The sequence below is a fragment of the Acyrthosiphon pisum genome, chromosome A1 (assembly GCF_005508785.2).
Source record: "Acyrthosiphon pisum isolate AL4f chromosome A1, pea_aphid_22Mar2018_4r6ur, whole genome shotgun sequence".
Lineage (NCBI taxonomy): Eukaryota > Metazoa > Arthropoda > Insecta > Hemiptera > Aphididae > Acyrthosiphon > Acyrthosiphon pisum.
This window is the reverse complement of record NC_042494.1, coordinates 128,114,140-128,127,409: the sequence shown is the minus strand read 5'-3', so window position 1 is coordinate 128,127,409 and position 13,270 is coordinate 128,114,140. Positions and strand designations below refer to the sequence as shown.

The 13,270-nt window shown below is 29.2% G+C and overlaps 1 protein-coding gene across 2 annotated transcripts in view; it reads right to left on the bottom strand.

The window, feature by feature from the left end:
- The window catches only part of LOC100165100 (zinc finger protein rotund), a 158,318-nt gene extending 151,203 nt beyond the window's left edge, over positions 1–7,115 (bottom strand). For both annotated transcript variants that reach the window (XM_016808350.2, XM_029488289.1), the window contains exon 1: positions 6,530–7,115. In XM_016808350.2, the coding sequence (XP_016663839.1) occupies positions 6,530–6,685 (156 nt within the window). In that variant the 5' untranslated portion in view covers positions 6,686–7,115. The remainder of the gene's footprint in view (positions 1–6,529) is intronic.
- Between the last annotated feature and the right edge of the window lie 6,155 nt (positions 7,116–13,270).

The window sequence follows — 13,270 nt, the reverse complement described above, 5'->3', positions numbered from 1 at the left end:
AGCATTTAAAAATCAATACCCAATTGGAATAAGTGGCGTGTTGATGTTATTTTTATTTAGTGTTACTGTGTTAAGTTTGAATAGTTTTACGTTCATTGACTTTGTTGTGATTTCCAATAGAATTAGGTATCGATTAACTATATTTTAATTCTAGTAAATCGGTAATTTCATTTGTTTGTCACCACTTAACATTATTATACCTAAATAACGTGTCACAGATTTGTGGTCCCATTTTAAGTTTAAAGTTGTCAAGTTTAAATGTTATAATAAGGGTGACTGAATCGATGGGTTTTTAAGCTTATTTATAAAATCTCAATACGCTACCGATAAAAAAAAAAAATACAGCATCTAGTCGACAGCAATAAGCCTAAAAGGCATTCAGATGAGATCAAAATCGGAATTAAAAAAAAAAATACGTTTTTCTCATTTTGTAATTAACTGGTTTTTGTTAACCGTCCACTCCTCTAAACGTTTCTTTGTTACGTGTTTTCAAACGCCCAAAGCTCAACAGCATACAAAGTATGACAATAGACATATAGAGAAGGTCTATAAAACGATTTATAGATAATACCGATGGATGTACAATATACAATTTGCCGGCTGTGATCAGTCTATAGACAGACCTTATTAAATTGGTGTTAATGATCATCCGGCAGGTCAACTCCGGGGTAATAATCATTTTCGTTATCTCTTTATAATATTTGTTATTATAATAAATTATTATTACTATGCTTAGACGAGTTAATATGTCAACAGTGATTATACATATGTAACTGAATTGTATTAATTTACATAATTGGCAGTTTCACTAAATTTAAGTTAACAATAATTGTGAACAATCCATCATGAATGACCATCTTATAAATTATAAATGCATTTGAATTTTTAACTAAAATGTATTAATATAAAGAAAAATTATTATCTTATAATAACTATTAAAATCTCACAAATATATAAAAGTATAACACAAATGTAGGTATAACTTTTATATATAGTGTCACACAGCTGGTTACCAAGTAGGTATTTTATGTATGTATATATATTTTCCTAATACAATTTTCCTATATATAGGTACCAGGCTTAAGAAATGGTCGTCAAATGTCAGTAGTCTGTTAAGGTTATTTAAAGGTAAATACTCAATATTTTATAATTTTTAATTTAAAACTCAATATGAATGTTACGACCGCAGGAGACAATTTGTATTATTGAACAAATTATAATTATATATCCATACGGAGTTTTGTCTTCGTCCGTTGGGAGTTTCATTACAATATGATCACTAAACAATTTTGACGATACAGTATGTACATTAATAAATTCATAATATCTAATAAGTACCTAGGCATCCAATAAAGATATACATTTCCTAAATTTGTTATTTTATTTTAACATTTTAAATCATTTACTATTTTTTGTAGAAAAATTTAGTATATGTATATAAGTATATTACATGTGCTGGTTCAGTTTATATAAAGTAAACAAATTTCTATAGTTTAAATTATTATTAATTACAAAATCATATTTTTTATAACAATCGACATTGACATACTAGGTATTCAATTAATTGAATGTATTCATTTTTCCTGTAGTGTAAGGGTGGACTAATATCCTTTTGGCTTAACCATCGTATACGTTCATAATTGTTTTTAATTTAAAAAAAAACGTATTTTTGATATTCAAATTAGAAATCGATCAATTAAATCCATCAAATGTGATTCCTGTACAAGAACGTAAAATAGGAGACAAATCAAGTGAATGATATTATTTTTTTGAAATTGAGAAGCAATTGAATAACCTATAAAAAAATTCACGGAGGTTCACGGAGTGTGGCCAAATTTTCTCATTGCAAATAAACAATAATACAATTGAAACTTATCTATTTGTAACCTAAACAGTTGTTTCAGATTAGTGTCTGCAGACTGCCCAAGGCTCAAGTTCCCTAAATAATACAGTATTATACATTTGTTCTAATACCAAATTACACATAATAGTTACACTTTTCAATTTTCTTATACTGAAATATTACCTATAGTTGATTACATAAATAGATCATAATAATATGTTCTATTTGATAACTATATTACAGTTATCATCAATAAAATTCTTGATTAATCTTTAAAATATTACAAATCAACATAAACAAAACTGAATATAAAATAACATGATAGATGATACATTTCTACATAATATACCCTAATATTTCATTAAAAGTAGTGTGTAATGCTTTAAAATTATTTTCATTATGTAACGCGACATATTATTATATTCATTAAAAAAAAAAATTAGTAATAAGTGCACATTATTTCTAACGTATTAAATCTCGATGGTGGTTATTTACGATATGATCGAATCTCATTAATTATAGATAACTACATTACTTTAATATAAAGCTATGCTTATTTAGAGAAAAAAATATCAGCATGCAGTTATTTCTTTTGAGTGTGTAGCTTACTATAAATATGCATTATACACTATAGAATTATCATGTTAGTTAAAACACTTAAATTTGAATGCCTACTTATATTTTATAATATATGATATTAACCCAATCACTCATTTTTAAGTTAAATAAATACTAAAACTGTGTATAATCGTAATTGAACTACGATCATATTCTGAATTTTATTGTCTATAAAGAATATTCATAAGATTAAAGATCTTTAAGGATTTGCTTGTAAATTAAATGTTGTTGCACTCTTATAGACAATAACAGTATTTACCATATATTATCGTTATTCATTTTATTAGAATATTAGGAATTAATATAGTACCTACGTTCATACACGAATCTAGCATTAAAGTATACATTAGCTTAGGTTGTACAAAGTGACAAAAATTAGGTAAGATGCCCGGTAAGATTTTAATTTCTACACACTATACAGAATAATTTTTATCTATTAAATATTACATATGAACGTCAAACTGTAACCTACCCCGAAAATTGGAAGAAAAACAAATTTCTATAAAAGAAAATATTTGTCTGATTATGAATCAAAAAAAAATATATATTATCTCACAAATACTCATGAAGAGAGTAGGAACAAACTTATATGACTTACTTTTACCTGCCATATCAAACTGTATAAGAACTTACATTCACTCTTTCTTAGAACTAAACTCCTTACTTGTACTAAATTATAAGAAATATTATATACAAACCTATAATAAATGTGTATTGTGTATATAACTTATGGACTATAATATAAAATTGTATGATGATGACCGATGAGAATGATCGATGTGCGCTCATCTCCTCTAATTACCTTTATGATAATAAAATATTATAATGAGCGATAATATGAGTTTGAACATACTAAATAATAATAATAACTAATATGTTTTCATAATATTATTCAGTAAGTACCTATTCTAAGTCTTTTTAGTCGTTAAAGTTTCTGTGACTTTTGTATGAAATAATCCATGATTATTTAATTTCTGTCGTATAAGTAATAGGCGACAGATGAGGAAACCACTTATTATGAACTACCTATATATACCTATAGTTTATACAATACACCTTCATCACACATTGTATGAAAAAAAAACTATTTCATCCAGACCACTTTTATAAATTGTGGTGAATTGAATAATATAATATTTTAACGAGTGTGTAAAAACAACGACTGAATGTATATAATATATAATAACAATATAATAGATATAATTTAGCAGTGTATAATAGCCAACTTAATAATATAGATGCGGCTGACGCGCTCCTTGCATCGGGCTCAAGCACTACCTATATAATAATATATATAGTATTTTTACCCAACTAATAAAGTTTTATTGACATACATAGATAAAAAACTAATAAAATTGGAAACTGAGAATGTCCGTAAACAGTTCAAAACAAATCAAAATATTTTGAAAATGTTATCGTGTATAGAAAATCCAAATATAAACAACCAGTGAAAATTGCATGTATATAAGGTCATTTGTTTTAGGGATACAGAAAATCGATTTTGCGGAAAAATTCCCGTTTTCCCTTAATTTTTCATTTGTTTTTCGCGGCGCTTTTGAAAACTACTGGGAAATTTTTAATTTTGATCTCCCAAAAGTACCAACTAGATTAGATTCACTTTCCCATCGAACAAGATACTGAAATTGAAAAATAAGCATTATTTCAACTTCTAATCGTGTATACAGACACAAAAAAAAACACACACACATCATTGTACAACCAACTCATTTATCGCTCCACACAGAATCTAAAAATAAAAACGCAATTGCAATCTTTATATTATCAAAACTTTTTATTGACACAGTTACCGGACTGTTAATAAACAATATGCCTATTTATAGAAATAAATACATAGGTATTGTTGAGCCAATGAAATAGGACCTATATATATACACGAAAATACAAAATTCATAATTATTGAATTCTTTTATTTGATTTTACAATTGTTTTATAATATTATGTATGGTCATGGAAAATTCGAGGCCCCCCATAAATACTCGTGAGGCCCATCAGGCGGTGCCTTGTACCGCCTGCACCTGCGGTAGTTGCGGCACTGCTATACGCCATTGTATCCCTGCATGACGAATGGTATAAACGTTTAAAATACATAATTGTTGTTTTCATATTATCCCTTTATATATTATGTGGAAGGCCTGAAATTAGTGTCTCTGCCGCAACATCAACCACGGTCATGTGAGGTCGGCCTCGAGGGCGGGTTATATGATATTAGGTGCAGAGGCGATGACATTATATTATTTGTTCTAGATCACATATAAATTAGAAGGCGGGTAAATAAGTCGGTACCTAAGTACAAATATCGACTTCCTCGCGAGAGGGGTTGAATGAAGAAGGTGGTATTAAGTAAACGAGTAATGGGTTATATTTTTCATTGATAATTTTGGAGGAACCGAGGCTAGCATATATAATAATATATAATGAGCATGGACCAGCGTGGCGCCAAATACAAAACTTGTAATTTAGGATTGTAGTGTATCAATTGCGCTTCTTAGTTCTTATATATTATATTACTGCCAGTATTATACCAATCGTATTACATATATTGAACGGTCAGTAAACCAATATTGTGTTCACATTTTAGTTTTACTTTCAGGTATACAGAAAAATATGTTTTTTTCTAATGTTGATCCATCGACATTTAATTGTCATTTACGTTATATATTAAATAAGCTACGTATATTAAAACAATTGACAATTGGAAACTTATATTATATTGGTCAACTGATTATTAAGTGACTGGTTAAATTTTTTTTTTTTTAAAGTTATTGTACCTACTTATTTAAAATATATTAATACCTGATTTGTAGTATTGGGACTTTTATGAAACGTCCTTATAGGCAACCAACATAATATTATACAATTATGAATTTGAGTGACACCTATACAGACGAAATCAAATGTTCATTATCGCCAGCTATAAATATATTTATCGGCCTAATCGGTTCGTTACACTGCAGCGGGAATACTATTTGAGATAAAATGGGGACAACGATGATGATACAATTATAGTCGAGATTATAGTCATATTTTATTTTTACTATGTTTATAATAAGTGAAATGTTCATATTATTGTATGTTTTTATTTGAAAATAGTAACTGAAGTTGTACTGAATACCTATAATAAATATTATTTTTACATAATATTTTAAATTTAAATGACTAACTGCTATTATTTATTGCAAATATCTATCGCACAAATAAAAGGAATCGAGAGTAAATTATTGGTCCATCAACACCAAAAATGAACAAGTGCAACGACTTAAAATGTTTTGAGAGCAATTATAGATACATCTGAAGTGCAATTGCAACAATAAACTCCCTATAATATAGTCGTACGTGCATCTGTATTTAAAATGTACACCCAGAGTCCCAAAAATATTTTTGAGTTGTTTGAATTAAGTCTCCCTCTCTCCTTTCACCTAACTTATAATAATCATTCCTTCACACTTTTCATGATAGTGTTGATCGCAGTTTTCTAAAATTACGTTATTGTAGGAGATAATTTATTAAAAAAAAAAAAAAAAAACTGTTTCGTGAGTTTGAACCATAGATAATAAAATAATGGATAGGTCATTCCGATATTAATGTACGAGAGGTTTGCGTACCGGATTGTGGATGAGAGACTGGCTGATTTTATATAGTGCTTCTCACGCTAGCAAGAGGTTTTATCATTATTTTATCATAAGGCCTCTTGTAACGTTCATGCACGTGCAGTGATAAGATATCATGACCTATCCATTCTTTTATTATATGTGGTTTGAACTGTGTACAAGTCCACTGTTGTCGTTGAACATTTTACGAATAATCGAAAATAATAAACATAAATTGTTTTCTTTTTCACTCTACGTACGCTCCGGGTGATTTCGAGCTCGTAACCGTGTGGTCACAAAGCACATACACAGGTATGTAAATTCAGCACAACTGTGACGGTCGCATGTATACATCGACAAGAACGATCGTACACCACACCTAGCCAATGGTCACCGGTTAAGTGACAAGTGCATACCTAATATTATATAGAGGTACCTAACAAAAACGGACGTGGCTCACCTTTGCATGCAATGCGTAATCCATGCAGTCGCCGTACGCCGAACCGCTTTCGCTCTTGATGGCCGGCGACGTGGCGGACGTCGGGCTGCCGGACGACTGCGGTCCTGTGGCGCACACCTGCACTTCGGCCGTATCCCTCGGATACCACGGATACATTAAACAAACGACTCGTCCCGGCCGCTCGTCTAGCGCACGGCGCGGGCCCGGCGAACGCGTTTGGAGACGGACACGCGAAACGCGAACGGGCGAGACGCGCGGTCGACACGGTTACGCAGACGACGAGAAGATGATGATATTATTAATGAAGACAATATTGCGTTATTATTGCGCCGTACGAATTCTGTTAAAATAATAATGAAATACGAATCGGTATAGTATAGTATCGGCAGGTACCTATAGAATTATTTATATTTTATTCGCGTTTCGGCGATCGCGCCGGGTTCGACAGTCGCGCGCCAAAACGTTCACGTGGGGTTGAAGCTGACGGCGGCGGCGGCGGCGGACCGGCGATAACAACTCACTACCGTGTGTTATACGGGAGCGCTGCGCGGTGTACATGGACCGCCGTTATGGTTAGACGGAGAGAGACAGACCGCGGTCGGAGTAGTTGGTCGTCGTCGTCGTCGTATTCCGCAGCGGCGGCGGCGTCGGCGTCGTCGGCGGGTTGAGCGCCGGCCCGGCCCGCAGCAGATACACCCAACACTTGGTTGGCGGGGGGCGGGCGGGGGCGTCTTCGGGCCGTCGTGTCGTATCGTACCCACTCGGTCGCCGGCGCACGCACTCTGCACTATATGCCAGGATACGGACACGATACGCGCATTGTATATTATTAGAAGAAGAAGACGTATTATAGAGGTACCTACTTACACGACAACGCAGCGATTATTATTATTATTATTATTATCGTGTGATACTCGCGCCAAGGTTAAGGGCATCATTCTTATGTATTATATATTATAGTCGCCGCCGCTGCCACGAGCTTATGGAGTTGGGTATATAATATGTTGTATATATATTATATATAAATTATATGTATATAGGTACAACTATATACACAGTGGTGACGACAGCCATTTTTTGCACATAATATTATATATATATGATATTGTTTTTTTTTTTTGTTTATTTTGTTATTATTATTATTACTTTTTTTTTTTATTACACTTGATGCGTATTATAAACCTACCTCACCGAGACCAGACTTGAAAGAATCTTTTAATTAATTTACGATCCCAACACCCGTCTAATCTGCTGCTCCGCCTGCTCCCGCAGTTGCTGTTGCAGTCGATGATAGTGTGGATGCCAAGCTTCTTACTTTTTTTTCTACTGTCCATGGGAATAAATGTTTACATTCTTTTTTACGCGAACGTATATTATCACCACCTAAATTGTATATATTTTTACACCTATCAATATCATTGTATACTGGATACTATACGTTGTACCTATATCTATATGGCTATACCCGATAAAAAGAACAATACCGCTGATCGTCGCACGCAATATACTATAGGTACATTAAGAACAGAGTAGTAGTCTGTGTGTGATTTGCGCCATTGACGAAATAATTTGTCTTACAACCAGCCTGATGCCTATGTATAATTATTATATAGTACCAATTATCGAAAAACCTCATATCACAACCATATATATTTTACATTTTTATCTAACCTATATACATAATATATAACTATATGCTCTTTTTCTTCTCGCTCTCGGACCGCTCGCGTGTATTTTAAATATTGAAACAGTAATAATATAATACATAATACTGAATGAGTTATTATTGATTTCGTATTTATTGAAATATTAAAATATATGAGGTTCAGGAGGGTGAAAATACTTAGGGTGATTTTATCATATCGTCGATCAAAATTCAGTACCTATATAGATATAACATATCAACGTATCGTATCATTAAGTGACCAGTACATTGGAACTGTGGAAGATTTTTCAGTTTATCTGAGAACAAAATATATTTTACCAATTAAAATTTGCAATTAGTGTAGTGTATTATAAGGGTAGATCTAGGGGAGCTAAGTCGGGGCTGGTAGCGGATCCTACCACAGAGCTCAAATAATTAGGAGTATTTAATTTAATACATTTAAAAATTTAAATAAAAATAATAGAATCTTTATTTATGCAATTTTTGTTGAAAGCGTTGATATATAATTGGAGGACAGTAACTATATATAAATTATTAATATTATATAGATACATTCATCAAAAGAATGTGCGTGTTTAGGCATTTTTCTTGTAAATAATAAACTTGTTCCAAGTTCGACTGGCATCATCATATGTTTATTGAGTGTTCATGGAGAAATCGTTATAATACTATAGTAGAATATTTTAATGCTTTGCAAATAATTATGTATCTATTAAACAGCATTTAGGTTTTGTAATTTAATAAAACACTTAGATGCTGGCCATTTTTATCAAATTAAGTAGGTATACCTATATAAAAATAATAGAAATTTAAAATGATTATGATGATACTTTTATTTATTAGTTCAATTTCAGTTTAAATTTTTATTTACTACACCATATCTAAATGATGATTTAACAATAAGGGCATAAGTGATAAATTTGATACTTATATAATATTTAAAAATGTACACGATGGATACTAATCTTCGATCCATTCAGCCTGATAATATATTATATATATTATATAGGATGTAGGGTGGCTAAAGTTTATATGAGAACAGACATTCTGTATATTTATACAAATTCTATATAATAGCATAACTCATATGAGGTATTTTTATGCAAAACGTGTTATTTCCAAAAACTGTTTTTTTCCGGAATAGTGGTTTTCTGTTACAAACGAACCGGACAAGTATAAGGACTTATGGGTAACTTTTAAAAATTAAACATTTATTTTTAGAAAAGGAAACTGTTTGAGAAATAAAAAAATATTAAATTATTTGATTATTTTTTTAAAGTTTTTTTGTTTTGATTTTCTGCAAAATGTGTCATTTCCGGAAATGATACGTTTTGAAAAAAATATGGTTATAGTTCGTTTTGTAAGTTTTTTTCAAAACATATTATTTCCATTATTTTAATTTTGTGTAGATTTTATAAAAATATTACAATAATTTTTTTCTATATTTTACATTAAGACGTAACAGTTTGAATATGTTTTAGATATACAACAAGCACATGGGAAATTTTTATTTATATCAAACTTATTAAAACAATAAAACAGCCTTGTTACATTTAAAATTTAGTATATGATTATAGATGGTTCTTCATGAGATCATACTAAATATATAATAATGTATGATAGTAAAAATATGTAAATATAATAATATATATGCCTACCATGTATCAAAAAAAATGTAAGAATTAATGAGTATTCTTCACTTAAATTCTTCACAAAATGCAATGAATCATGATAACAATTAACAACTAAATGATATAATAAGCACGTGGAAAATATTTATTTTTATTCAACTCAATATAACAATAAAACAGCTTTGTTAAATTTAAATTTAGTATATGAACATACACGGTTCTTTATGAGATCATACTATATATATATACATATATCTTATTGTATATTTTCCACCAAAAGCTTGGCTCGCTTAAATTGCAACATAGCTTCTAATAGTTCAAATATTTTTTTATAACTTAGGAGTTGGTAGGTAATATTCATGACAAATTAATATAATTACATTTTAAAGTACCTACCTATATTATTTTTGTCATGGAAATAATCCGAAATATGGTATTATGTATTTTAATTATTAACACGATAACACAGCTATTAGTACTATATCAAAAAGAAGCCAAAAGCAGCTATCATGAACTTTGGCGGAAAATTACAATCAGGTGGATATCAGGATATGGATTAGCTATAACCATATAATTTTTTTTATTTTATTTTAATAAAATTTTCTATTTATAATTGTTGGTTTTGTACTAAACAGCATCATATTTTAATACGAATTAATGAAATAATTTTAATTTTAAAGGATTAACCCATTATAGTATTAACACGTTTTAAATTAAATGTAGTTTAATTGCTATATCAATAACACAGGTAATAACACGTTTTAATATAAAATGGAAATAACACGTTATGAATTAAATTATGGATATACTACGTTTTTGAAAAAAATGAAAAGTATGACCTGTGATTTAGTGCAGGAAATAGCACGTTTTGAAGCAAAGTGGATATAGAACGTTTTGGAAAAAAATCTATAGATTTCCAAAATATTGGAAATAACACGTTTTGAAAAAAAAGTAAAAGTTTAAGCTTAATTTCAGCTGGGAAATAGTACGTATTCACAAAAAATAACAGTTTTAATCGATTTATCGCCATCTTTTCCATAAGAATCGATGTATAACTCGATTTTATTGAAAATGGAGATAACACATTTTGCATAGAAACACCTCATATAGGTATATAAATATTGTGATATTAATATTATTTACATTGACGGATTGATAATGTACATAATACTAATAATTTATATAAAATGATATGTATTGTGCAGGTGAATGATTTAGGTAATCTACGATTATAAATAATATTTTTAGTTGGTTTGTGTGGTAAAATAATCTAATATATATACACTATTTTTTATCACCGACAAAATAAAATAAATGTTAGTTTAATTTCTAAAATACAATATTAATTATTGTGAATAATAACGTACTTACTGATTTTGTGTTGTAATAATATTAAAATATGTCGACAAAGAAGTAGACCTCATACATTGATTGGTTTTGTGCGCAACAGTAAAAGTGAACTATTATTAAAACCATAGATTCGAGAATAGTATATAATTGATTGATTTGCCGTTCAAGTTTAAAGATGAGAGTTTTATCTGTGTCCGTCTGGTATTTGTATATTTTAATTTTAAACTGAGACCCTATATAATATAGGTATACATTTAAAACATAATATAGTTACGTATGCGTATATCACGCTCTGAAATTAAAATATTAAAAACCAGACGTCAAAACACAGTTAAATTAAACAACAATTAAATTATTAATTAAATTTGATAGTTATATTAATCAATTTACTCTAATGTAATAGACAGTTTTGATTATGCGGAACGTAAATTTGTTATGTCTGAAACACCAAATTGGTATTTTATCTGTGTGAACTTTATGACGAATAAGTAAAATATTATATAATATTATATTAAAATAATTATGCTTTGCTTGATAATTGCAAATATTACTGCAGTGTTATAACTATAGTTAATCAGTGTAAAAATAATTAATTTATAGGTACCTTTTAGTCATCTGCAGATATTTTTTATTTTATCAGTTAATACAATATAGGTACGTGCATGGTCATATAATAGGTATTATTCAAATTCGGTTACCTAATTTTGATGTAATTAAACTAAGATTAAATTATAATTTATAGGTAATAAAACAATTATATTATCTAACGGGAAAAATTAAAGATGTGCCTGTTAATATAATGTATATCATATTATCATATCTTCATTTAGTGTATTATAACCCCTTTGCGAATATTGATTTATATTTACAATTAATAATAACTTATAAGTTTACTCTATACACGATTTTTTTCTCTCTTTTTTTTATCAAGGTTTAACTTGTATTTTGAAAATGTATCTAGGTTCTAGGTATACACGCAAATTATAATATATTAATATATAATTTCAATAATGCAAATTTAATGGTCGTAGAATTGTATGTGTAATGAGTGTTATAACGACTAACGACGACCCACCAACCGTTTCCTCCACATCACGAGTCTGCTTATGACATCAAATTGGCGATTCACTAATAAGTCTATATAACAAATCATTTTCAAGTCACCGTTAGCAAGCGCGTGCCATATTTGTGTTTATAATTTTTATAATAAATATTATATAAACTTGTTGGATGATTTTTTTTTTTTTATTTATTAATCTCGTTATTATAAACTAACTAGCCAATCGTCTCCCTAGGCTGTGGTCCTTATTAATAATAAAATAAGTTTATTTTTCTATGTTGGGTTTATTCATCATATTTAATTTAAAAACATGTAAAAATTAATTTAATTTATCGAAAATTGACATTTATAAAATGAGGGTGGTGGCAAAAAAAATTGACGTCCAGACCCGAAAATTCTGAATACGTCTGAATATCTTGTTTACTCAATAGAAACAATATTTTTTTTATATCTTTGTTTTAAATATTATATACACAATCTCTACCCGAAGCCCGAAGGTACAACATTAGTTTATTGAATAATTATTATAGTTTACACTGTATTGCAGTTTCGTTACACCGTGGAACAATTACAAATTTCGATGTTTATCATATAATTATATAAATTATAATATACTACTAGGTACCTATATAGCATATTCTTTATCTTATGATATTAAATGCAGGATATCATAAAATTACGCAATGTCGATAACGTGAAACCTCATGTAGGTATAATATGTATATAAAATGTATACTCTAAATTAATACGCAATAATATGATATAGTTAATTTACACAGCGCTATAATAATATTATTGATAGATTTTTTTTACTTTTGTTAACAATTCAATATCAATATCAAACGGCAGAATATCATTAATTAGGTATACAATTATAATAATAATAATAATAATAATATTTATTTATAATAAAACATAATATTTTTAACAGTAACATTTATTCACATCCCTCTGCAGACAGTGGGTTGAAAAGTTAATAATTAAAGAACACTGTTAAAAGTACTAAGTAGGTAAGTACGTAACATTGTGATGTG